This window comes from Bubalus bubalis, chromosome 21 (genome assembly GCF_019923935.1).
Source record: "Bubalus bubalis isolate 160015118507 breed Murrah chromosome 21, NDDB_SH_1, whole genome shotgun sequence".
Lineage (NCBI taxonomy): Eukaryota > Metazoa > Chordata > Mammalia > Artiodactyla > Bovidae > Bubalus > Bubalus bubalis.
In genome coordinates, this window is record NC_059177.1 from 11,832,483 (window position 1) to 11,858,667 (window position 26,185).

Consider the following 26,185-nt stretch of genomic DNA (forward strand, 5'->3'; position numbering starts at 1 on the left):
TTTAATACATTGTCTAGGTTTGTCATAGCTTTCCTTCCAAGGAGCAAGCGTCTTTTAATTTTATGGCTGCAGTCTCTGTCTGTAGTGATTTTGGAGCCCAAGAAAATAACATCTGTCACCGATTCCACTTTTTCTCCTATTTGCCATGACGTGATGGAAACGGCATCTATGGTCTTCGTTTTTTGAATGTTGAGTTTTAAGCCAGCTTTTCCACTCCCCTTTCACTTCCATCAAGAGGCTTTTGAGTTCCTCTTCACTTTCTGCCATAAGGGTGGTGTCATCTGCATATCTGAGGTTATTGATATTTCTCCTGGCAATCTTGATTCCAGCTTGTGTTTCTTCCAGTCCAGCGTTTCTCATGATGTACTCTGCATATAAGTTAAATAAACAGGGTGACAATATACAGCCTTGATGAACTCCTTTTCCTATTTGGAACCAGTCTGTTGTTCCATGTCCAGTTCTAACTGGTGCTTCCTGACCTGCAAACAAATTTCTCAAGAGGCAGATCAGGTGGTCTGGTATTCCCATCTCTTGAAGAATTTTCCACAGTTTATTGTGATCCACACAGTCAGAGGCTTTGGCATAGTCAATAAAGCAGAAATAGATGTTTTTCTGGAACTCTCTTGCTTTTTCTATGATCCAGCGGATGTTGGCAATTTGATCTCTGGTTCCTTTGCCTTTTCTAAAACCAGCTTGAACATCAGGAAGTTCACGGTTCACATATTGCTGAAGCCTGGCTTGGAGAATCTTGAGTATTACTTTACTAGCATGTGAGATGAGTGCAACTGTGCGGTAGTTTGAGCATTCTTTGGCATTGCCTTTCTTTGGGATTGGAATGAAAACGGACCTTTTCCAGTCCTGTGGCCACTGCTGAGTTTTCAAATTTGCTGGCATATTGAGTGCAGCACTTTCACAGCATCATCTTTGAGGATTTGGAATAGTTCAACTGGAATTCATCACTTCCACTAGCTTTGTTTGTAGTGATGCTTTCTAAAGCCCACTTGACTTCACATTCCAGGATGTCTGGCTCTAGGTCAGTGATCACACCACTGTGATTATCTGGGTCGTGAAGATCTTTTTTGTACAGTTCTTCTGTGTATTCTTGCCATCTCTTCTTAATATCTTCTGCTTCTGTTAGGTCCATACCATTTCTGTCCTTTATCGAGCTCATCTTTGCATGAAATGTTCCTTTGGTATCTCTGATTTTCTTGAAGAGATCCCTAGTCTTTCCCATTCTGTTGTTTTCGTCTATTTCTCTGCATTGATCGCTGAAGAAGGCTTTCTTATCTCTTCTTGCTATTCTTTGGAACTCTGCATTCAGATGTTTATATCTTTCCTTTTCTCCTTTGTTTTTCGCTTCTCTTCTTTTCACAGCTATTTGTAAGGCCTCCCTAGACAGCCATTTTGCTTTTTTGCATTTCTTTTCTATGGGAATGGTCTTGATCCCTGTCTCCTGTACAATGTCATGAACCTCATTCCATAGTTCATCAGGCACTCTATCTATCAGATCTAGGCCCTTAAATCTATTTCTCACTTCTACTGTATAATCATAAGGGATTTGATTTAGGTCATACCTTAATGGTCTAGTGGGTTTCCCTACTTTCTTCAGTTTAAGTCTGAATTTGGCAATAAGGAGTTCATGGTCTGAGCCACAGTCAGCTCCTGGTCTTGTTTTTGCTCTGACAATATACAGGTGTTGTACTCCTTTCCCAGTTTTGAACCAGTCTGTTGTTGCATGTCTGGTTCTAACTGTTGCTTCTTGATCTGCATATAGGTTTCTCAAGAGACAGGTAAGGTGGTCTGATATTCTCATCTCTTTTAAGAATTTTCCACAGTTTGTTGTGATCAAGACTTTAGCATAGTCAATGAAACAGATGTTTTTCTGGAATTCCTTTGCTTTCTCTATGATCCAACAGATATTGACAGTTTGATGTCTAGTTCTTCTGCCTTTTCTAAACTTAGCTTGCACATCTGGAAGTTCTCAGTTGAAGTACTGATGAAGCCTAGTTTGAAGGATTTTGAGCAGGAACTTGCTAGCATGTGAAATGAGCGCAGTTATGTGGTAGCTTGAACATTCTTTGGCACTGCCCTTTGGGATTGGAGTGTCCTGTGGCCACTGCTGAGGTTTCCAATTTTGCTGACATAGTGAGTGCAGCACTTTAACAGCATCTTCTTTTAGGATTTGAAATAGCTCAGCTAGAATTTCATCACCTCCAGTAGCTTTGTTCGTACTAACATTTCCCAAGGCGCATCCTCAAAGATGTCTGGCTGTAGGTGAGTGATCACACCATCGTGGTTATCTGTGTCATTAAGACCTTTTTTTGTATCATTCTTCTGTGTATTCTTGCCACCTCTTCTTAATCTCTTCTGTTTCTGTTAGATCCTTACCATTTCTGTCCTTTTAATTGTGCCCATCCTCGCATGAAATGTTCCCTTGATAGCTCCAGTTTTCATAGTGGTACTTGTAATGGGACTAGAGTCGGGGGGTTTTTGGCTGTGCCGGGTCTTCGTTGCTATGCACAGGCTTTCTCTAGTTGTGGCGAGTGGGGTCTGCTCTCTGGTTGCAGTGTGTGGACTTCTCCTTGCACTGGCTTCTCTGGTCATGAAGCTCGGGCTCTAGAGCAGGTAGCTTCAGTAGTTCTGGTGGGCAGGCTTAGTTGCTCCGCAGCATGTGGAATCTTCCTGGACCTGGGATTCAATGTTAGATCAAAGACAGTATTAGATTGAGTTGGGATAAAAAAAGATACAGAAAGATTTGAAGTACGAGTTGGATAAAGATGAATTGGGAAAATGCTAACTAAAAGAAGTGTCATAAAGCTGTGTTAGCGTCACATTAAAGTAGGCTTTCTGGCACGGAGCAAACAAACAAATGAAAGGGGTTATTTTGTAGTAAGAAAAGTTTTATTGGAACATATAAAAAATTTCTATAACCCAAAGGAGAAGCAGCCCAGCGGAAAAATGGGAAAGGATGTGAAGAGGCAGTTTTCAGAAGGAGCTGACTCACACACGCATGACCACTCGCACAAGCGATTAGGAAATGGGGATCAGAACCGTGACGTCCGATTTCACCCTGGCCCGGTTAGCACGTCACAGGGCTGAGGGAGTGGCTCAGTGGGTCTGGAGTCTCTTGGGCACGTACAGAGTACATCCATGTGGGAGAACAGTGTGACCGTGACCTGTGAGTTGGAGATGCTCATCCCTGTGTCCCCCCATGTCTGACCTCTAATCCGTGGTGTATCCCCTAGAGGAGCACCCGCTCATGAGGAAACACAGGGAAGGACCCCAGGAGGGCCCATGGCGGCAGGGCTCACGGCAACAAGTGTTGTCAGGGACCCTCAAGGTCCAACAGGAGGGTGGCCCCCGAGGTGGTGGTCTGGCCGTGCAGTGAGCTGTTCGCTAACACGGAGAGTAGCGGCGTCAAGAGCAGGTGAAGGGCGTGTGTACTCCACAGCGAGGCAGCCTTGGGCCCAAAACCCGGTTTTGACACTTAATAAACATCTTGGGTAGAGTTATTCTCTTGTGTGGGAGAAGTTCAGAGATGGGCGTAGTCCAGTTTGGGATTCTTTTCTGCCTCTTGTATGTGCGTGTCATTGCACAGTGCGTGCACACGTGTGTGTGTGCTCCAGTCCTCCTCCTCACCTCCATTTAGGTTCCCTTTATCCTGCACACACCAGCCATCCTACTCTGGTCGTGGGGAAGATGGTGAAGAGCATCCTGTGTGGACCGGGGGAGGCGGAGTCACAAACTCAGATCCGGGTATTGCCGCTGGGTGCCCCCACCTTCGGGACCCTCCTTGGCTGCCCCTGTGTGCACTTGTGTGGCGGGGTGGGGGCTGCCTCTCATCTCTGCACAGACCTGGAGGCTGGACGATGCGGGAGAAGGCTGGGCTTGCCTCACTTGGCCGCCTCTCTGGCTTGGTGGCTCCTGCAGGGAGCAGGGGGTGGTGACCTGGTGCCTGAGGTGGGTGGGGGGTGGCTGGCATCCCATTCTCACCACTCCACGGTGTAAGGGGACTGCACCCACAGGGAGGCGGGGCTGTTCAGGGAGCCCCAGGAACCAAGGGCAGAGCACAGTGGCCGGCTGGCTGCTGGGGTCTGTGGTACCTCTGAGAGCTGTTGGCTGAGCTGAATGTTCCCTAGACCCAGAGCTCGGAGGACCCCAGGGGAGGCGTGGCTGCTCCGGCTGCACCCCCTCCCCCCGAGGTCTGCCTCAGGTCTCCAGCCCTCTCTGTCTCCCCATTGGATTTCCCCCTTGTCTCCCCAAGTGCAAGTTGGGTACATCCAAGGCCAGCTGGCCTGGGAAACAGACCTTGCATGTCAGGGCCCACCCATTCAGGTCCATCCTGCTCTCAGATCATCGGTTCCGAGTGGAATCTGCGTGTGGTTCTGTGTGTCCAGGATTGGGGTTTCCATGTCTCGCCTGGACTGGGGGCTTGGGGAGCGCCAGGGGTGTCTTCCCTCCGAGGTTTAGACTCCTTGGAACATAAGGACCGCCTCTTGGGGACACTGCTGCTTGTATACCTTTTCCTTGAGAGGCTAGTGCTCAGGTCGGTTGGTGCTCGGGGTAGAATGAACCCCTTACCCTCATGTCTTAGGGGGAGGTGCCCCTCTGGGCTCTGAGGCAGCAAGTGCGGGCACAGCTTCTTCTCCTGCCGGGATGGGTGAATGGGCTGGGGTTGGGGGAGCCTCCTGTATAGGGGGCCCGGCTCTATGAGTGTGGGCAGGAGCCTTGTGTCTATTAAAAGGCGGAGGCGGCCTTGTGGTTGGAGTGTTGCCAGAGGCTATAAATAGCTGAGTGTGTGCAGAAGGAGTGCCAGGGAGGAGGGAGGAGGGGGATTCCTCTCCAGCTGGCAGCAGAGTCTGGGAGTGGGGCGGCATGCAGCCTCCCGGTCTCCCCGAGTCCCCCTGGGGGACAAAGCTCTTGCAGGTGTGGGTGTGCACACCCCCAGCCTCATGGGGCGGGGGGCTTGTGCTGTGACGAAATGGTGTTGGCAGTGGGGAGGGGTCTGACTCTGATATCACAGTGATAGTGCCAGGCATCTTTCTCACTTAAAATGCAATAACTCAAGTCATTCTTGGGACAGCCAAGGGAGTGGGTTCGTTAGCATCCTCTTTACACGAGTGGGGAAACACAGGCAGGAGGTGGTTGGGGCACTTGCTGGGAGGCGTCCAAACCAGGACCTGAATGGGGTCGAGGCCCCTTTTTTTCAGTTGGTGTGTGGGCTTCCCTGGGTGGCGCTAGTGGTAAGGGACGGCCTGCTCGTGCGGGAGGCGCTGGAGACATGGGTTCCATCCCTGGGTCAGGAAGATCCCCTGGAGGAGGGCACGGCAACCCACTCCAGTATTCTTGCCTGGAGAATCCCATGGACAGAGGAGCCTGTCGGGCTGCAGTCCATGGGGTCACAAAGAGTCAGACATGACTGAGCGACTTAGCACGCATGCACGTGTAGGAGGATCTTGTCAGGTGTGGGTCCACGGTCATCCTGAGCCCCGGGTCTTACCTGGAGCCTTGAGATTTGGAGTTCCCAGCCCTGTCCGCATGGGTCCTGCTCACAGTAGTGGCTAGAGGGGTCCCTGCTTGGTTAGTAGCCTGGAGAGAAGAGCTGGGCCAAGCTTGGGACACTCCTGCTGTGTGCTGACTTCTCTCTTTCGGCGGGCTCCCAGCTTTATACGGGGCGCGGAGGCTTGTTGTCTGAGTGGAGATGGACCCTAGGGCTTGGGCTGCAGGCTGAGGCCATCCCTCATTTTCCCCTCCCTTGACAATCCAGCTCCAGCCAGGAGAGAACTATGTCCTTCTGTCTGATTATTGGTCCGTCCTTCTTTCAGCGCCTCTGCCCATCTTTCCAGCCTGTGTCTGGACCTGGTTCTAGCACTCAAGACAGTTAAGGTTTCTGCTGTCAAAGCATCAGCTTTGCAGTCCTGTGGGGGAAGCCTGACATTTAGGAAGCAATCATCAAGCACATTTGTAATGCTTTGTTTCTTATATGAGTGTTTATTATGTTATTGTCTCTGGGGGATTATCTTTGGTTGCATTATTTTTATACTTTTTGAATGTCTGGAATAACCCTTTAAACAGCAATAGGCAATTAGTCACGGGGGATAAATGAGGTGATGGAGGAAGTGCAAAGGCCTGTGGAAGTGGAGAGTAATTGGCCTGGCTTCCAGGGAGAGAGAAGAGCCAACATTTAAAGGAGACAGTGGGGAACATCTTGCAGCCAGAGGTAGTAACTTGTGTGAAGCCTAGAAGCCGAGCATATTCAAGAGCCTGGCAATGTTGTGTGCTGCAGTCGGGGGAAGGAGGGTGGGGTTGTGCCCAGCACCCGTCTGTAGCCCAGCTTGGGGGTCCGGCCCACAGGTCACCAGAGGACCCCACTAGATTTGCTGCCATGGATGCAGTGGGTCCTGTGTGCCCTCTGTATTGGGGGCTTTGCAGAGTATGCAGCTGCCGATGCTGCTGCAGGTGGGCGGGGGGAGGGGGAGGTGTGGGCATCGTTGGCACCAGCATGGGCCCTGCCACAGCGTTTCCATCCCATTCCCTCAGCCCCGCCTCTTAGTAGCAGAGCTGCTGAGACAAGACAGAGACATGGGCAGGAAGCTGCGCTCCTAGTTTCTCTGAAGTGGCCCCCGAGTTTTGCACCAAAACCACCTGGGACAAAGTGGATGGTTAAAAACACAGATCCTGCCCCCACTCCAGTTGGCAGGGTCTGGGCTGGGCCCAGGAATAGGCATGTCTAGCATCACCCTCCTGCCCCACTCCACCACACACAGTGATTCTGACATGCCTGGGGTCGCAGGGAGGCACCCGGAGCTCCGGGTGTTGGCCGAGCCCCTCCCTGCGCACTGGCTGCCAGTCTGTGCCCGCCCCTCCTCCAGCCCAGGGGCCTGGGGCGGTTCAGCAGCAGCTGCCTCCTGGGCACAGGTTCGGGGCGTGGGGAGGCCGAGACGCGGGAGTGCATCTACTACAACGCCAACTGGGAGCTGGAGCGCACCAACCAGAGCGGCCTGGAGCGCTGCGAGGGCGAGCGGGACAAGCGGCTGCACTGCTACGCCTCCTGGCGCAACAGCTCGGGCACCATCGAGCTCGTCAAGAAAGGCTGCTGGCTGGACGACTTCAACTGCTACGACAGGTGCCGGCGCCCCCGAGGCCGGGAGTCTGGAGTCCACACGGGCTCTCGCCGGGTCCCAGCCCTCCCGGGTTTTGAGGTCCCCAGTGATGCTGGGGGGGGTTGTCCCCCCCTTGGATCTGCGTCCCGCTTCTGGGGAGCCCGACCCCCACGGTTCCCCATAGGGATCTCTGTCTGTGGGGAGGGCTTTTGCTGAGCCGCCCTGGGAGTGTTCCTCAGCCAAGTTGTGGATGGGAAACTGTGCCTCCAGGCAGGAGTGCGTGGCCACCGAGGAGAACCCCCAGGTGTACTTCTGCTGCTGCGAAGGCAACTTCTGCAACGAGCGCTTCACCCACCTGCCCGAGGCGGGCGGCCCAGAAGGTGAGGGTGTGGGGGGAGCAGCTGTGGGCCAGCTTTGGCCCCCAGATGCTCGGCTTCTGCGTGGGGTGGGGAGCAGCTGCAGGGGTCTCTGGTCTGGCCCTGGAGGTGCACAGGTAGGCGCACTGTGTGACGCTGGGCTCCATGTGTCCCCCAGTCACGTACGAGCCACCCCCGACAGCCCCCACCCTGCTCACTGTGCTGGCCTACTCGCTGCTGCCCGTCGGGGGCCTCTCCCTCATCGCCCTGCTGGCCTTCTGGATGTACCGACATCGCAAGCCCCCCTACGGCCACGTGGACATCCACGAGGTGAGACGGGGGTGGCTCGGGGTGGGGCGGGGTAGATCCTATTACGGCCAGATCCTGTTAAGCCCTGGATCTCCCCAGGACCCTGGACCTCCACCCCCGTCCCCTCTGGTGGGCCTGAAGCCTCTGCAACTGCTGGAGATCAAGGCTCGGGGGCGCTTTGGTTGTGTCTGGAAGGCGCAGCTCATGAACGACTTCGTGGCTGTCAAGATCTTCCCACTCCAGGTGTGTGTCTGCCTGTGGTGGGGGGAGTTTCCAGGTCATCTGGCTGGGGCCTGAGCCCTCCTGCCCAAGAGCAGTCCGTACCCTGTGCAAGCGGGGTGAGAGAGGAATGGGCCCCATTGCGGTTGACAGCGTTTATCGCGGGCCTAGGGTAGGGCTTTGTGAAACCTTAATTTGCAGAACTTCCGTCCACCCTGGTTTTCAGAGTTTTGCTTTGACATCAGGTTTTGCTTAGAGGCCCTGGACACAGGCTAACGGAGCCATTGCCCAGGACACTTGGCAGAACCAGGCCCGCTCTGCTTCTCATTGGTTGGGTGGTCCTGGGCCACTCATTTCTGTCACTGTGGACCTCAGTGCCCCCTGTTGTAAATCAGGTGCTGGCCTTAGTGATCTCAGGGCTCACCGCTGGCCTGTGGTCCTTGGCCGGGCTCAGTCCTGCCCTGCCCCCTGACAGGCTGAGGTTGGGAGCGGGTGGGAAGCTGCCAGGCAGCATGGCTGCGGTGGGGTTCAGCCGCGCCTCCCTGCTTCAGGACAAGCAGTCGTGGCAGAGTGAGCGGGAGATCTTCAGCACGCCTGGCATGAAGCACGAGAACCTGCTGCAGTTCATTGCCGCTGAGAAGCGAGGCTCCAGCCTGGAGGCGGAGCTGTGGCTCATCACGGCCTTCCACGACAAGGTGAGCTTTGCCCTGCAGACCCTGTTCCCGCGGGAGGTGACCATGGGCCCACCGTGGCCTTCCCCTGAGGTCCCCCTCCACGGGTGTGGACACGAGGGTCTGCAGGAAGAGCCCCTCTCCCTGGGATCAGTTCTTGCAAACAGGAGTAGTGATTTCATGATTATCACTGTCTGACATCACCCGCTTCCCAGCCCCTCCTGGCCTCGTCGGTGCCAACCTCCTGGTGGGGAGCTCAGCCATCTGACCCATGGGTACGGCCCTCCAGGGGCAGGGCTGGGTCCTGCCCACGTGCCCAGAGCCTGTGCTGTCTCCTGTAGGGCTCCCTCACGGATTACCTCAAGGGGAACATCATCACATGGAATGAACTGTGTCACGTGGCAGAGACGATGTCTAGAGGCCTCTCATACCTACACGAGGATGTGCCCTGGTGCCGGGGCGAGGGCCACAAGCCATCTATTGCCCACAGGTACCTGGGTTAGCAGTTGCCCTCTCTTCTCTTAACCTGGAGCCACAGAGAGGGTTAGAGGTTGAGGGCAGGGCCCGGTGGGGGTGGTTCTCAGTTTCATAAACATGCTTAGCCGCTCTGGGTGTGTCAGGGGCAACCCTGGCCCTTCCCCTGACTTCCACCCTTGTCTGCTCAGGCTGTGGTCTTGCAAGCTGGTTCTCTGGTGCCCTCCAGTGGCCACAGAAGGAAGTGCTGATTCTGTCCCTGGTTGGAGTTCTGTGCGTTGATCCTTGCTGTATTAGAGCATACAAATCCTGTTAACTGTCAGAGTGACGACATGTGTATACGTGTGTATGTAGCCTCTGGAAAACTCTGTAGTCCTGGGATAATGAGCTTTAAGAAAGGCAAATAACGGATTATTATGAAAGGAATGTTGACCTCGCAGATCCCCTGAAACAGTCTCGGGGATTCTCTGGAGTCCTCGGATGGTGCTTTGAGAGCCAGTCTGTCTGTTACCTTATCACAGTAGCAGGCACTACTCTAGACACTCCGAAATGCCAGGTCCTTTAAGCCTCCTAACTGCTCTGTGAGATAAGTACTATTTTCCCCAGCCCTTCTTACAGGTGAAGGAACAGCAGCACAGAAAAGATGACCTAGTTTAGTGTGGGAGGGAGGCTCCTCTCTGACTGTGAGGGAGCCTCAGATTCTGGGGTTCAAAGCTGCAGGGCCGCAGTGGGAATAACATGCATGACATAGGGCGTTGACTGTAGGAAATTACCGTTTCTGTAGTCAAACACAGTTGAATGCTGACTCTTCATAGGGTCCAGGCTAACAATAGTGCATAGTAAGTGTGCCGGGGTGGCCCTAAGCATTCGTCCGTCAGTTTAGTCCTCAGAGTAAGGCTGAGACAGGCATGAGGAAGTTGAGGACCTGCTGGGGAAAGGCAGGGCTGAGCGCAACCCCAGCACCCACTGCACCACCTCCAGAGCGGCTCGAACCTTTGGGGCAACAGTCCCCAACCTTTCTGGATGCAGGGACCAGTTTTGTGGAAGACAGTTTTTCTACGGACTGGGGTGAGGGTGGTTTCAGGTTGATTTAAACATGTTACATTTCAGTGCACTTTATTTTTATTATTACTGTATTAGCTCCACCTCAGATCATCAGGCATTAGATCGTGGAGGTTGGGGACCTCTGCTCTGGGGCCTGCTCAGAATCAGGCAAATTCATTGAAACTTCTCTTCTCACTCACATCCCAAACGGTGTAAATTCTTGCCAGGAAACTCACATCCCCAGCTGCAGTGCCCCTCCTTAAAACCTCTGAGAATGTGAGGACTGGCCTTTGATGCTGGGGGCTAGACGGGTTGGCATTGCTCTGCCAGCTCTGGTCGGAGTGCAGTTAGGGATCCCCACACTGACGGAGTGGGCTGTCCTACGGCTGCCCACCTGGTGCAGACCCCGCTCCCCACAGGCTGGGATGAGCCCCGGCTTAGGGCTCTGGGAGTCCAGGTGGGGAGGCAGGAGCAGGGTCGATCAGACCACAGGTTCGGCTCCATCTCGGTCCACTGTCTCCACAGGGACTTTAAGAGCAAGAATGTATTGCTGAAGAGTGACCTCACTGCTGTGCTGGCTGACTTTGGCCTGGCTGTTCGGTTTGAGCCAGGGAAACCTCCGGGGGACACTCACGGGCAGGTGACAAGCCTCAGGGGATAGAAGACAGGGGTGGACACTGCCCTTCTGGTGTTAGCTGGCAGGGGACAGGGGTCACCCCGTGAGCTCAGAGTTGTCTGAGAACCCCAGGGGCGATTCTCTCATTTCACCAGTGGGGAGGTGAGGCCTGGAGGGTGGCGTGGCTTCCTGCGCCAGTCAGCGAGAAACAGATTTCCCTTTCCTCTTTCAGTAATTATTAAACAAGATAAAAATAAATAAGTGTATATTAAGAATCCAAACCAAAAACCTGGAGAAAAAGTAACCTAAAGTTAAACCTGAGCAGATCATCCTAAAACAACTGCTGTTAATATTTTGAACTATTCTCCCCCTTCTGTTTTTGGTGTCAGTCTCAGTAAAATACACATGATCTGTGGAGCCCCTTGTGGTGTTGATGGAGTAAAGAGGCAGCAGTTCTGTGGTAGATTACTACTGTCTGGAGTGATATTCACAGTCTCATTGCATCGTGCCCCTTGTAGGCTCCCCGCCCCCTCCTCCCCACGACCATCGGGGACAGCTCTCATTGTCGATGACCCTGCTGTGCACACGGGCTGTAGCTCCCATGTCCTGTGAGTGCATCTGTACATGCTCGGTGACCACAGCCCCTCCCCTGTCCTCACGCAGGTGGGCACGCGGCGGTACATGGCCCCCGAGGTGCTCGAGGGAGCCATCAACTTCCAGAGAGACGCCTTTCTGCGCATCGACATGTACGCCATGGGGCTGGTGCTGTGGGAGCTCGTGTCCCGCTGCAAAGCTGCCGACGGTGAGTAGGGCAGGAGCCCCGAGCGTCCTGGGTGTGGTGGGGGAGAAGTGGGGCAGTCGGGTGACCCCCCCCCCCCCCCCAACCCCGCCTCGGGACTCACTCTCTCTTCCAGGACCTGTGGATGAGTACATGCTGCCTTTTGAGGAGGAGATCGGCCAGCACCCGTCACTGGAGGAGCTGCAGGAGGTGGTGGTTCACAAGAAGATGCGGCCCGCCATCAAGGATCACTGGCTGAAACACCCGGTGAGGGCCGGTGGGGGGCGCTGCGGAGGAGGCTGTGGGCGCAGGATGCTGACGCCCGGAGGGGAGCTTCACCCAACGTCCTGTGCCGCAGGGCCAGAGGGGAGGGCTCAGGCCGCAGGACCGCCCCCCCCCCGTCCCCCCGCCCCCACGCCCGTGCATTGCCTCCCTTCCACCTGGGCAGTGTCTGTGCGGGTTAGTGCTCTCCAAGGCAGCGGCTCTGGTTTTGACCCCAGAGAGTGATGGGACCTGACACATGGGATGGAAATCCTGGATCTGTCCATCAGTAGCTGGGTTACATCAGGCAAATTGCTTTAATTCTCTGAGCTCTTGTCTCCTCAGGGTAGTATTAGATTTAAGGAGTTGCTGTACCTCACTGGGCAGGACACCTATCACTTAAGTGTTTAATATGGCTTAGCTCTGATGAAGTAATCGCTTTTCCCTGCCCTCATCAAGTTTTTGGGCCTGGGCTGAGCTACGTGGCATCTGGGCCCCTCCAATCTGGGGACATGTACAAAAGATCCCAGCTGTGGAAACCATTAACATTTCTTGGATATTTGCCTTGAGCTCCATTGAATCCTTTTCCCCTGGCACCCTAGGGTTAATTCAGAAGGACACCATTGGGGGCTAGCCCTCTTCCCACATGGTCAGGGGTTGACCTGTGAAGGTCAGGTTCTGCTGCCATGCTGCTTGCTCTGTGAAACCCAAGACTGCAAATGGAGAAAATTTAGGCACAGGGAGAGGGATGCTGGGCTTTACCTTCTGCCTCAGACTTTCAGTTTCTCAGGGCAGAGATGCTGCGGTTGCCAGTCCAGTTCTCTGATGTGGAACAGGTCCAGAGGGGTCTGAGTGTGGCCTAGTGCCAAGCAGGCCGGATTGTTCCTGGGTATGGGTGGGCACTTCGCTCATCTTGCGGCCTTTCCCAGCTACACGCAGTTGGTTCCAGCACAGGGTGTCAGGCCACATTCCCTGGACTCGGGGGAGGTTCTGGGGCCTGTGGGGAAAAGGGTGGGATGAAGTCCCCCTCTGTCTCCACTGTAACTGCACATTGGGCCCCTGTGTGATTTGGGCTTTGCCTGAGATTTTGTTGCAATGTCAACACTCCAAGGCAGGCAGCCCCATGGGGCCCTGGATTCCCTTGTTGAATACTGAGGTTCAGTGGCCCTTTCCTGGGGGCTGTGGAGGAGGCCGGTGGGCTCAGGATGCTGACTGCTGGCAGGGGAGCTTCCCCCAGACCCCTGTGGACAGGCCTGTGGGCTCAGTCCTCAGGAACATCGCTGGTTTGCTTGTCCTCACTGAGGGCCACCAGCAAAGGCATGTGTTTCCCCTCTCCCGCCGGTGTGCAGGGCCTGGCCCAGCTCTGCGTGACCATCGAGGAGTGCTGGGACCACGATGCGGAGGCTCGCCTGTCCGCGGGCTGTGTGGAGGAGCGAGTGTCCCTGATCCGGAGGTCGGTCAACGGCACTACCTCGGACTGTCTTGTCTCCCTGGTGACCTCTGTCACCAACGTGGACCTGCCCCCGAAGGAGTCGAGCATCTAAGCCCAGGACACGAGTGGATCTCCAGACTCAGTAGATCTGAAGAGGAAAGGAAAAAAAAAACAGAAAAAAAGTTGTGTTTTGTTTTGGAAATCCCATAATACCAACAAACACATAAAATGCAGCTGCTATTTTACCTTGACTTTTTATTATTATTATAATTATTATAATTATTATTATTAATATTATTTTTTGGATTGGATCAGTTTTTACCAGCACATTGCTCTACTGTATCGCAAACAGCGGACACGTCAGCAGGCGTTGAGGTGCTGAGCTGTGAATGCAGAACCAGCGCCATGCTGAAGAGCCTCGGCCACCTCCCGCCCTTCGGGGTCCATTTTTCCCCGCTTTCTCTTTGTTTGTTGTCTCAGAACCTGTGACACAAAGAAACCCATCCTGTCTTAGGAAACTTAATGCTGCAAACTCTACCTAGAGGAACCTTTGAAGACTGTTACATAAGAACACATCTTCCTCATGGGAGGAGTTTCCCTCTGCCCTCGTCCCCCTCCCGCCTCGCCTTTTACTGTGTTTTTCTCCCTTTTTAGACAGTGAGTTTAAGAAACAGCAGGCGTGTCTTTTCACGGATTAACGGGTGTTGTCCTGACCGAGGAAAAACTGGACTGAGGATGAGGATGGTTTGGACTGGAGGGGAGGACGGAGCTGGGGGTGGGTTCTGGAGCAGAGCTACACTGGACTCGGGCACACTCGGAGCAACATCCTTTGCTATGAGACTACTTCTCAGGTAACCCGGAATCGAGGGGAAGGATCGTGTGAAGGCTGAGCATGAATGGCAAGAGTGGGGTTTGGAGAAAGTCTGAAATCAGGTGTGGCTCTGGCCCATCTGTGTGCCCTGTCCAGTTTTTCTTTTCACCCACTTGGGCTTGGGCATAGGACACAACATTTTTTTCTACCCTGATTTTAAGGTTCGGCAAGGGTAGAAATCATCACGGTTTAGTGAGTACAGTCTTCATGAGACATTATACTGTAAATATCTATAATGGAGGAAAAGTTGAAATAGTTTCCTCCTGGAGCAGTTCAGGGAAATGGCCACGGGGGGGTGCCCTGCACAGCCGGGGCGAGAGGATTTCCTGGGTCCGGCCTGGCCAAGGCCTGTCTCTGGAGAGCCCCAGAGTCCTGCAGCGCTGGCTCTGTCTGTCCCTTTATGTAGCTCGTGGACACAGCTTTCTCCAGACCCCCTTACAAGAGGTGCATATTCGAAAAAACCGTTTCTCTGTTTTGCCATAACCTTGCTCTCGTCAGTGAATGTTCCTAATGCTGCTGTTTCAACCTTTGACTTTTTTTTTTTTTAATTTATGAAACATGCAAATTTTTAAAAGAAAAACAAAACACACACATCCACACAAACGCTTTGCTATGTGGCTTCCGAGGTTTAAATTTTGAAAAGTAAAAGAATTAAAACTTCACGACCACAGACCACCTCAAACCAGAAATACCTCAGAATTTTCTACTTGTGTAAGGTTTATTATATATTTTATTAGTTGTGTTGTCTCGTAGTAAGTATATTTTAATGTAAGTTGGCTTTTATGACAAAGTTTAAAAGAAATAGAGAAAAAGAAAAAAAGTTGTGAGTCTTCTAGGGAATGCTCCCGTTTTTCGTTGATAACATCCCCTTGTAAATAATTGTCATCCACTGTGGGTTGGCTGTCTGGGCTGAGTCTGGGCATTCATCACTCTTATTGTGAAGGCGTTTCCTTCCTATTGCTTTAGACCATTTTATTTGAAAACTGGATCTCTTCACCTTGAGGGTAGGCGAGTTGGTGGGCGATGGGGAGAGGTTGACTGGGGTGAGAAGGGGGGTCGCCTCCTCCTGAGTTTTTTAGAGGTTCCGCTGTTTCCCTCGACTTGAGAGGTCATTGTTCAGAATGACAGGCGACCCCACTTTAACCTGGGAAAACTGTGGCCTTTAGACCCCCATGAGGTAATTTTACTTGAGACTTAATTTCTTAAGCAAATCACCGGTGGCGCGAGGGGAACTGACCGGCAGGTCTCTGGAGCCATGCTGCCCGGGCCGCCTGTGACGGCCGGGCCGGGTGGCGGGGGCGCTGGGCCCCCCAGGCTGGGTCCTCCTCTGCGTGTTTGGACACAGTGCGGTGGGAGGTGAGCTTTGCTTCATGGGTCAAAATGTGAGCTGGCCAGGGTGGCTCCAGGGACCGGTTTTTGTTTTTTTTTTTTAGTAACTTATTTGTCTATTTTTTCCTTTTCTTTTTAAAACTATTTTGTGCTGTGGTATTTTTTCTTCCCTTGGAATGATTTTTAACAGCAAAACAGGCCTTACAGCAGTTGCTTTTCTTTTCCACTTATTTCTTTCAGAAGCTTTAAAATATTTATTAAAAAGTGCCATATCTGGTTTCTCCAGCTTTTTCCTTACTTAGGTAGGCAGTGCTGGGCATCTCTACTTTTCAACCCTCAGAAGAAACAAATAAACCACTAAGAAAATGTAGCTGATTTCCGACAGGAATGATCGGATCTCTGATCCTATCCCGTGTGGAACACTTAAGCCCAGCCTCTGTTTGGTTTTAGGTTTCCTCTGGGCAGTTTTTCTTTTGTGTGCTGGCTTGATTCTCCTGAGAGCAAGTTTTGCCCTGCTACGGGACCTCTTTAGGCTGAGGCAGGGATGAGGGTCCCCCTCTGCTGGCCCTGTGCCCAGCCACTGTCACTTCCTCGGGGCCGTGGCACCAGAATGAGGTGTCAGGAATCGGCCCCCGGGTGGCGTGTCTTGGCAGAGGGCTTCTGGTGGCACACGCGTGCTGTGCCGAGTGTCCCTGCCCATGGTCGTGGCCAGGAGAAGGTGGGCGTCTCTCTCCCGACATGCCGCTGGGGCCTGGGGGGCTCTTCTGCCTCTGATGAAGTCATCTTTTTCCTCACGAATCCTCTGGGGAGCCAGCCATCCGCGGCTCCGGCTTGTGCCGACGGGCTTGTGGGGCTCAGCCTGTGCTCATCTCCACAGATGCTTCACGCAATCTCCATTTCCAGGGAGCTCATATCACTCCTACATTTTTTTTCTCTTTCCCTCCAAGCTCTGTGGAAGAGTGTGAGCTGTGGAGTCTGGTCTCATCGTCCCTGCCCCGTTCAGGATAGGAGGGTGGCCAAGTCAGAGGACAGAAGTGGCCCAGGACCCCTGCCCCTTCCTCCAGAGTGTGCTGTTGTCCAGGCAGGCTCCTGGCTGTGGAGAGTGTCTTCTCTTTGGTCACTCGTGGAGAGGTCTCCACTCACTCCAGTGTTCTTTCTTGGAGAATCCCAGGGACAGAGCAGCCTGGTGGGCTGCCGTCTGTGGGGTTGCACAGAGTCGGACATGACTGAAGCGACTTAGCAGCAGCAGCAGGGGAGGTCTCCTGAACCAGAGGGAGCCAGGAGTGAGCAAGGGAAGGAGGAGACACGTGGGGACAGAGGTCACTGTGTCACAGTGTTCCGCAGAGGACTCTTCATCACAGGCCATGGAAGGGCATAGGCGTTAGCACATCCTGGGGCCATTGGTCCCTCCCCAGAGTCCTTCTCTGGTTGAATTACTTGGGGTGTGAGGGCCACAGCCAGGTCCTTCTGAGGAGGAAGGGAGACCCAGCCTGGTGGCAGTGGGGTAAGCGCCGTGAGCCTGGTGTTCAGATGGCCTTCTTGTTTTCTTGGCTCTCAGTAGGGACCCAAAGGGCTCAGTCCTGCTGGGGAGGCTTCCTTACATGTGCCAGCTGCTTCTGATGCAGACTTCATCCTGTCTGCATGGGGCGGCATGTGTCCAGAAGAAGAGGGACCTTGTGCAGCCTCGGACAGCCTCAGGATGCTTGAGCCGCCCACTCTTGCTTTCTCAGCCAAGGGAAAAATTTGCTGTCTCCAGGCCCCCGAGGTGGTTCTGCCCCTGCCCCCAGGGACCAGGCCGACCCTCCTGTCATGGCTGGTCCCTGCCTTAGGGAGCTGAGCAGGGGATCCTGCGGTTCTTCTCTGTCTCCTTTCTCTCCAGCTGGCCGCCGTGCTGCTCCTCTTTGGGTGCTTGGGCTGCGTGTGTGATGTTTCCTTCATGGCAGGCCGAGCCGTGTATTGAGGGTCCACCATATGTCGTGTATGTGGCTCAGAGAGCCCCATCCCTTGGCCCCTGTACTCTAAACCATGAGGCCAGGGAGGGGGCTGTTCCATTGGGGTGGGTGGACTAGATGGCCCTCTTGAAAATGGAATTCTGCCTCTTCGAGAATACAATGTGAAGTTCCCAGCATCTGTTGGCAATACAAGGATTTTTTTTTTTTTTTTTTAAGTAATATAGTGAGCGTATGTACGTAAGTTTTTAGAATTGGTACTAGAAGTGAAGGGGCTTCCCAGGTGGGGCATTGGTAAAGAATCTGCCTGCAATGCAAGAGACGTGGGTTCAGTCCCTGGGTGGGGAAGATCCCCTGGAGTAGGAAATGGCAACCCACTCCAGGATTCTTGCCTGGAAAATTCCATGGATAGAGGAGCCGGGTGGGCTGTAGTCTGTGGGGTCGCAAAGAGTGGCATGTGACTGAGAACGCATCCTAGCAGTTGAACAGCCGGGCATTATCACAGAGAACTTGGCTTACTAAAAAAAATACCTAACCTGGAAAGCATTTTCCGGGAGTTAACTCCGTTTGTCAGTCCCAGCTGTTTCTGAATCTTTGGAGAGATGGCCAGGCCTGCCTCAGACCTGACTCTTCAAGAAGCACAGGGAACTGACTGACTACCCCCACCCCCAACCCCATCCCACTCCCTCCCCTTTTGGTTCAGGGCAAGCGGCCAAAAAAGAAAAGGAGACAAGGTGGCTTTTTCTGGTCAATGGCTGTTTACAAAAGCTGGAATAGTATAATACTCAGCAGCTAATGTGTTCAGCCTAGGAATGATGATTTCAAGTCTCAATCAGGAGTTATGTTTTAGGCAAAGAAACCGGCCCAGTGATTCAGTTGATGAACTGTTTGTTTTTCTTCTTAGCCTAGATTTGTAAACAATGAATTCAGGGTTATAGGCATGTTCTTTAAGTAAGATTCCTGACAGTTAATTTGCAACCAGCAATCCACCTATGAATGTATCCCAGACCCTTAGGAGGCTTGGGGAAGTTGTTTTTTTTTTTTTTAAAGAGGATTTAGTTTTGTAGCAAAAATAAATGGAATTTTAAAATGCACCCCTTCCCTTGGAAATTAATTCATGTGACTCAGCCACACTTGAAAAACAATTACAGTTGGCCCTCCGCATCCATGGGTTCCTCATTCTCGGGTTCATCCAACCTCGAATCAAAGATATTTTGGGGGAAAAAATTACAAAAAGTTCCAAAAATCAAAACTTGAATTTGCCACTTCCTGGCAACTCTTTACATAGTACTTACATTATATTTACAAGTCTTTACATAGTATTTTATTATATTAGGTATTACAAGCAATCTGGAGGTGATTTCAAATGTGCGTCATTTTATACAAGAGGTTTCTGCATCAGTGGATTTCGGATCTCCACCCCGCAACCCTCCATATAGAGGGATGACTGCAGTGGGTCCAGGAGAACTACAAATTACCATCAAGTAGAAGTCCAGATTATCTAGTGGGATATTTTGAATATTCTTGTTTTAAACTCATTTTGTGTTCACTGTAAACTTTGGTTTGGACAGAATTTTGAATTGAAAGGATTTACCACTACTGAAAATTTTTACAGCTTTTACATCATTGTGACGGTATCTTCCAGGTATGAATGAAGCAGGATTTTGTGATTGTGATCCTCCATATATCCCTGTAGTGCCAAAACCAGTGAGATTTTATTTGCTCCTATGGCAGCTTGTAGCGATAAGACAAGTGTTTTTTCCTCATGAATTAAAACACATATTCTCTGAATGCCAGCATGTGGAGATGGGCTTTGCACTGCCCTTTCCAGGAGTGTCTTTGGATTGTCTGGAGCCTAGGCAATTCTGAGAACTACTGCAAGCCAACTACAGGACACTAAAGAAATATACACGCAGACGTGTGTGTGTATGCAGTGGATTCTACAACTGTGGGCTTTTCTGGACATCCACAGAAACGTGTTTCCTTCACTTGTAAAGTTTACATTTTGAAGCTCACAGTTACAAAAAATAGGACCCATTAGCTCATGCTTTTCAGGCAGATGTGGATGGGTCTTTTTTTTTTGCAAATGGAGGAGTCCTGTCTTGAGCCCTGGGAATTTCTGCTGTGGGTTGGGTGCGGGCTCATTCCTGGATTCTCCCAATCACGTTCGCATTGGAATGTTGTTAGGTAGCATTGTAAATAAAAGAATAGGTTATATAATAGAGATACGACACTTGAAATTTTACTTTAAGAAATCTATAGCACTACATATATATTTAGTTATATCACCCAACAGATTTCTTCTGCACAGTGTGGAGATTGTTTTATACCACAGATTATTTTTATAAAGTCTAGTGAGTTTGAGTAAGAATGATTTTGTAATCAGAGTCATGAGCTTTACCTTCCAAGATAAGTGTACACTGGAGTGTGAGTGGTGTGGGGCTGCCCCTGAGCGCTCCTGCGGCTTCTTGTTGATACACTGGCACATTGCAGTCCACCGATGGGTCTTGTTTGGCCCAAAACTCCACTTGCAGGCTGTCTGCATGAGGCAGTCTGCTGAGGAGAGGGGCTGGGAGAGGCCAGAGGATCCTGCCGTGTGCTCTATATACGTGCTTCCTCCTGAGGTTTCTTTTGAACAAAGGCTTCTGAGGTGAATAATTCCTTTGTAAGTTACTCTCATGGGTGTAGTGGTGTGAAGGGGTTTCGGGGAACAGAAATTGTACCAGGGTGCAGATTAGGGTGGCTTGGGACTCAAGTAAGATTCAGGCAACAAATGGGTAAAACGAGGATTTGGTGATTGGAGAAATCTGCCAAACTGAATGATCTCAGACCAAACTATCCAGTTTTTCAGGAGAGAATTCTCCGTTCGGAAAGGGAGGGGCATGGTGTCTGGATACTGCGATCAGAGTAAATGGAGGGCTGCCCGCCCTGTCTGTCTGCTCTATTAAGGCTGCTGGGAGGCGAGAGGGGCTGGGCCGCTTGAGTCTAGCGAGCAACCCTGGAGCCCGCGGAGGAGGCTCAGAACCATGTGCCAGCAGGGCCTCTGCCCAACGTCTACAAGGCTTTCCTGCTCTTCCTACAAAGGTCAGCATCACTGCCGTGATGTGGAAGGCGGTCTTGACCTGTTAGGTTTTTGGGTGGAGAGTGGATGGTCACTGGGGTGAGCCTTTCTGACGGGGTTAGGCATGTAGCTAATACTCTGTGTCCACAGTTGCTGAAGGCCTGGCTTCAGCCGCTGGGTTCAAAGGTGCGCTGGTTGGGACGGTGTTGTCAGGAGAGTCTCTCATGTGTCTTGTTAAACCCGCTGTGCTTCTCTTCGGTCTGGCCGAGAGTATCGTTTTACGCCACCCCTTTTATACTTGAATGAACTGAGTTTCGGAGGATCCAGGAGCACTCTGGGCATCGACCCTCGGCCCTTTCCTGTTCCCCATCAAAGAACGTTTGTCTGCCCTCCAGCCACGCGTCTTGGAATGTAATTCTGTTGTGCCTTTGTTTTGTCACCTGCCTCCCCCCAAAAGCAACTGCTGTAAGCTTTTTTCTACTTGTCTTTTCTAGCCAGAAATCCCACCTTTTTCCTTTTTCCCAGCTGTATTTTCTGGATGCAGTTCTGTGCTCCAGGTGTGTTAAGAACCAGTTACCTCAGACCTCGTGTTGGAACAGTGTCACCGTCTGGGTCCTCTCGAAACTGCAGGCTTGCGACACGCACACGCGCACACAGACACGCACGCACGCACGCACGCACGCAGGAACCCTGCCGAGTATGGGTACTCGTTTGTTTTAAAGTAAAACTCTTCCCAAGGATTGAAAAAAAGGGCTTCTGGCAAGCTCTTCGCGGCCCTGTGGTGGGATGGGTCTTGAGTGTCATCTGAACGGTGCTTCCCGTGCTCCACTCTGAATCCTGCCATTTTCAGTATTCTTGTGTCTGAATGGGCAAGGTGATTCAGTAGGTTGGCCTTGTTCACAAATGAGTTCTGAAAATGAGCTCTTTGTAACACACGTCCAGTCACTAAAGCTCGAGCGTAGAACATTCCCTTAAATGGCAGGATCGAACCCCCCACCCACCCCATCCACCGCAGTGCATTTTGGGAAGATGTCTGTAGCATACGTTGCTGTGAAATTAGGCCTTGCGGGTTATGGCTGTTTGTCATTTTGATGTATTTTAAATAAATATATATATATATTTTTAAAGAGCCTTTTTTTTTTTTTTTTTAAAAACCAGTTCAGAAAGTTTAATTAACCAGCAGTCACCACATCTGAATTTGCGTCTCCGGGGCGTAGATGGCAGACCAAGATTAAAGTGGTAACTCGGCCCTTGTGAGCTGGGCTGCCTGCCTGGCCGGTGCTGCTGGTCGTGGGACAGCACGGTCAGCGTGTCCCCGCTGGGTCCCAGCGCAGCCCTCAGAGTGCGCGCTCTGCTTTCTGCAGGGGCTTTAGCTGAGGCTTTCTCAGAGCACTGCCACAAGTTAGGTGTCTGTTTCGCCGAATAGTTTTTCCATAAGCGAGAAACACACTCATAGAAATCTTACCAGCAGCGGCAGAGATGAGAGTAGGATGAGGCAACAGCTGGAGTTTGAGTTGGAAGGTGTCCAGGTCATTTTCGAGAGGCTGTCTGAGAGCCAGTGACCATGCAGAGATTCTTAGGAGACCTCATCTGAGAGCCTGACGACCTCCTGGGAGGGGAAGACTTGTTAAAATGCCAGCGTCTTTTTTCCTCCCCCCTCCATTTTATTTTTCTTCTAGAATTCTGTAAAAATGCAAAAGTAAATTAGGTGGTACTTGAGAATTGGGGGGGTGAGGGTTACCGCAGATGAGAAACATACTTTGAGATTTCAGTTCCACACCACAAATCCACATGATGCCATTTTTCAACTGTACAAAAAGAATCTGCTTATGAATTTGACATATTTATGGTAGCATCAAAGGCCAAATTTTCCATGTGTTAACATTTTTCCACATTTGTCCTTGAATCTGAATAACTTCATACAGTACTGTAAATTCAACTTATATTGAGTTTGATGTCAGTTCTTGTGAAAAGAGCTTCTCCTTGCAACAGACACACAGTTAAAGAACACAGCAGAGTACATTTGCAGGACCAATTTTGGAACCAATAGATGTCACCTCTCATTTGCCATCGTTATATATCAGTTTTACCAGCTCCTTCTAAATGTTTGTATTATTGTAAGGAAAAGACAGAAAACCCTAAGACTTGTCTAATAACTTTGTGCAGAATGTGTGTGTTGGGTTTAGGATGGATAGCAAAGTCTTCTTGAGCTGTGTTATCTAACTTGTATATAAAACTGTAATTAAAAGTTTGGATTCACCTGTTTCTCGCCGTTTACAATGATGAATAATTTGCAAACTCTGGAAATGTGACTAGGATATGATTTCAGACAGTAGAAGTTGAGGAAGCTCTTCAAGTGCTAAAACTAAAGACTTCTTGTTTTTGGCTCAAATTCAATAAGTACTGTGTACCAGGATATGTGAGATGTAAATGTAATAGGTCACTTTTCACCCTTGTAGCTATACAATAAAAATTTTGTAGAACAGAAATAGATTGTACTACTGAATTAACAAAAGTTATACTAAAGTATCATGTTTAAAATATATATATATATATACACACACACAGAGTTAAGCTTGTTGCTGTTACCCTGTCTGGATTTGAAAAGTGTGCTGATTTATATATATATATATAATATATATATATATATATAAAATACACACACCTATATATATATATTAAATACCCGCACACACCTAAAATGGCCTAAAGCAGACATCCATGTAATTACAGTTGCAAAATGAAGACATTTTGGAAAGAACATTGTATCATAGTTCATTCATTTGCAGTGGATCTTTGTTCCTTTTTACTGTGGTAATTTTAGAAATGAGTGTCAAGTTTGAAATTAGATCTGCTAAGTTGGGGTTTTGCTGCTTAAACTCTGCACTGGGTCCTCAAATAAACCGATGTGAATGTAGTCCCCACCCCTCTACCCCCAACCCCCCGTGTGAAGAAGCAGCCACACCCCAACAGAATAGGAGGAAAAATCTAGAACTATTTCAAGTTTTATCTTTTTGTATATGAAAATAAAATAATAATAATAAAAAAACCCTGTGGTCTCTCTTAATCACATGGCAGGGGGGTTCTGTTCTCCCACTTACAGGGCCAACTTGAGCACCTCTGTGAGTTCCTGTTTGGGACACGTGCACTCGTTAATGGCTGATACCAGGCTGCCAAGGTCCTGTGGGTGATTAAGCACAGGTCTCCAGTTCTGCCCTTCAGAAGCTCAGGACTTAGTTGGAGACACAGCGGGCATCTCCTTCGTGGACCATCCTGGGACTCTTTATGTTCCTGCAGAGCAGGGGTGTGTTTTCAAATCCCCAAGACCTCACGCAACGCTACCCCCACAGTCCTATGTGCTTGGCAGACAGCCCTGAGCACTATTTTTGTAAGTGAAGCAGAGAAACCCAGAAAAAACGTTATATTCAGGACTACTGCAGGATACAAGTGCTGCCATTTCCAAACATGGTTGAGTAGCCGGGTCACTTGCTGAGCTATTAAAAAATACAGTGATGGAACACCTCCCCAGATGTCAATCAGCAGTCAGGTCTTTTGGAGTTTCTGAGTTACCTCACTAGATGCAAACATGCTTCCTTGGAATAAAATAATTATAGTCTCTGTAATATACAGGAAAGACTCAGAAATCACCTCACTGCTTTCTGCAGTAAGATAAATGATTTTTTTTTTTTTTGGCTTGTGACTAGTACTTGTTAAGTGTGGAGAAACAACAGCTTTGAATCCTTCTGGTGGGGTCAGTGTGTTTTTATTCACTTTATTATGAAGATTAAATAACTTGCTTGGAACACTTGGGAGCAATTTTTGATGAAGGGAGGGGCCCTTTATTTAGGAACTACCTGTTCAGTTTTGGGTCCATTTTGTCCTTTTTAAGTGTTAGGAAGTTCACCTTTTATCCGTGAGTGTCCTTAATCATGAGAAGGAGAGGAAGACAAAAGGCTAATAATGTTTTTGAATAAAGACCTTGGTGCTAACAACATTGGAAGTCTGGACTGCAGGAGCCATCTGGTTGCTTTCTCTTCAGCAAAGGACTTTTTTTTTCAGTTAAAAAAGAAATGGAAATACAAGCCAGTTCATAAAAGCAGGCTTGCCCACATGAGCAAGAAGAAGGCTCAGGGGCCATTCAGCCTGCCTCCCCTCCTTCCCTGACTTCTCAAACACCCCTATGGAATACTAAAGTTTCCCTAATGACAGTTTTAAAACTACTAGTCCTTCATTTTAAAGGTAGGCCAACAGGCTCAGAGGCGGTACCCTACCCAGAGTCAGGCAATCTTTACTTCTAATTCTTGACTCTTGGGATCCAATATGGGGTCCCATCGTTGTTTCCAAGTTCAGGATGTAGACGAGGAGAAGTCACCCACCATTCCCCTCTCTAGTGCTTAGCTCAGTGTATGGCACTTGGGAGGGCCTTGAGAAATACCTCTTAAGTGAATGTGTATATTTTGTAAATTCTGATGGAAGCAGCTTTGAAACCTGCAGATAACTAATGCTGCCTGGTTGTATTTGTCTGGATTCTTGACTGCAGATGCCAGACACCACTGAACAAAAAGGGGGCTTTGCTGGAAGGATCCTGGGACAAGTGGCCAGCCCAGCTCTGGGTAAAGGCAGGATATGTCTGAACTTCTTCAGGGGCCTTGGAAATGGGGTTTGGCATCACAGACCTTTACCTGTCTCAGCATTTGATCCCCTTGTGTTCTGTGCAAAACCAGATGCATCTGCTCTTTGACTACTTAGCAGGAAAAAAAGGCCTTAGGTGCCAGAGTTCCACTTATCACAACTTTGCTACCTGGAGAAAGTTCCAGATTCAAAATCCTTAGGAAGACTCTGGTTGACCTAGCTAAACCAGTTAGTGTCAGAGGCCCAGGGGACGATACAAAATGACTTCATGACAGGTACTCCTGGGAGGAGGCATGGAGTCATGAAACTCAAAACAGTGTCTACATTGAAGTTAGCAATGGCTTCCTGCTTAGTGAACTAAGTCTACATGAATGCTAGAGATTATGCTGCAAAATGAAGACCTATTTGTGAGTGGGAGTGTATAAAACATATCCTTTTTTAGACAGCAAGCATTGAGCAATCTGGATTTCATATAGAAAGCAGAGCTAAATAACAAATTGTAAATATTAACAGAGCATTTAACAACATGCCTCAGGTTCTTCTCAACACACTATATGCTTAATCTTTGATCCTCACAAGAAGCCTAAGAAGTATTATTATTATTCTTGTTTCAAAAGAGGCAGCAGGTGGAAAATGGGTGAGTGGGGATCCAAAACCCTGTGCTGTGATTCAGGGTCCTGAACTACCATGGAGTACTGTATTGTCAAGAAACTCCTTAGGAGGTGCAAAGCTGTCTTCGGAAGTTATGATTTGTGTACCATGAGACTTCAAAGCCCCGTGTCAGGAACACATCTAATGTGGCACAGGTTTTAGAATCAGATCTGAGTTGGAATCTCGGGTCTTAGGACCTTACTGTAAGCATGTGCAAGTGGTGTACTCACCTATTAAGTGGGACTAAAAGGATTGTATGTGCACACACTGAGACCTCACGGCGTCATGCCCTCACGCATCACCCGGTCCAAGTGGACGGAGGTGGAGCCTGCGTGCGCATGGGCTTCCAGGTCGGTCACCAGAGGGCGCGCGCTTGCGCTCCAGCCTCCGGCGTCCGGGAGAGCCTCTGTGCCCGGGGACTCGAGGTGG

The 26,185-nt window shown here is 50.4% G+C and overlaps 1 protein-coding gene across 4 annotated transcripts in view; it reads left to right on the forward strand.

The window, feature by feature from the left end:
- Positions 1-22,962, forward strand: part of ACVR2B (activin A receptor type 2B) — a 38,282-nt gene extending 15,320 nt beyond the window's left edge. For 2 of the 4 annotated variants that reach the window (XM_045163911.1, XM_045163910.1), the window contains exons 2-11: positions 6,919-7,126; positions 7,374-7,483; positions 7,638-7,789; positions 7,868-8,011; positions 8,539-8,682; positions 9,000-9,148; positions 10,702-10,816; positions 11,456-11,594; positions 11,707-11,837; positions 13,181-22,962. In XM_045163911.1, the coding sequence (XP_045019846.1) occupies positions 6,919-7,126; positions 7,374-7,483; positions 7,638-7,789; positions 7,868-8,011; positions 8,539-8,682; positions 9,000-9,148; positions 10,702-10,816; positions 11,456-11,594; positions 11,707-11,837; positions 13,181-13,375 (1,487 nt within the window). In that variant the 3' untranslated portion in view covers positions 13,376-22,962. Of the gene's footprint in view, positions 1-6,918; positions 7,127-7,373; positions 7,484-7,637; positions 8,012-8,538; positions 8,683-8,999; positions 9,149-10,701; positions 10,817-11,455; positions 11,595-11,706; positions 11,838-13,180 lie in introns of all 4 variants that reach the window. The other 2 variants (XM_045163909.1, XM_045163908.1) reach the window with 1 other exon arrangement.
- Positions 22,963-26,185: the final 3,223 nt, after the last annotated feature.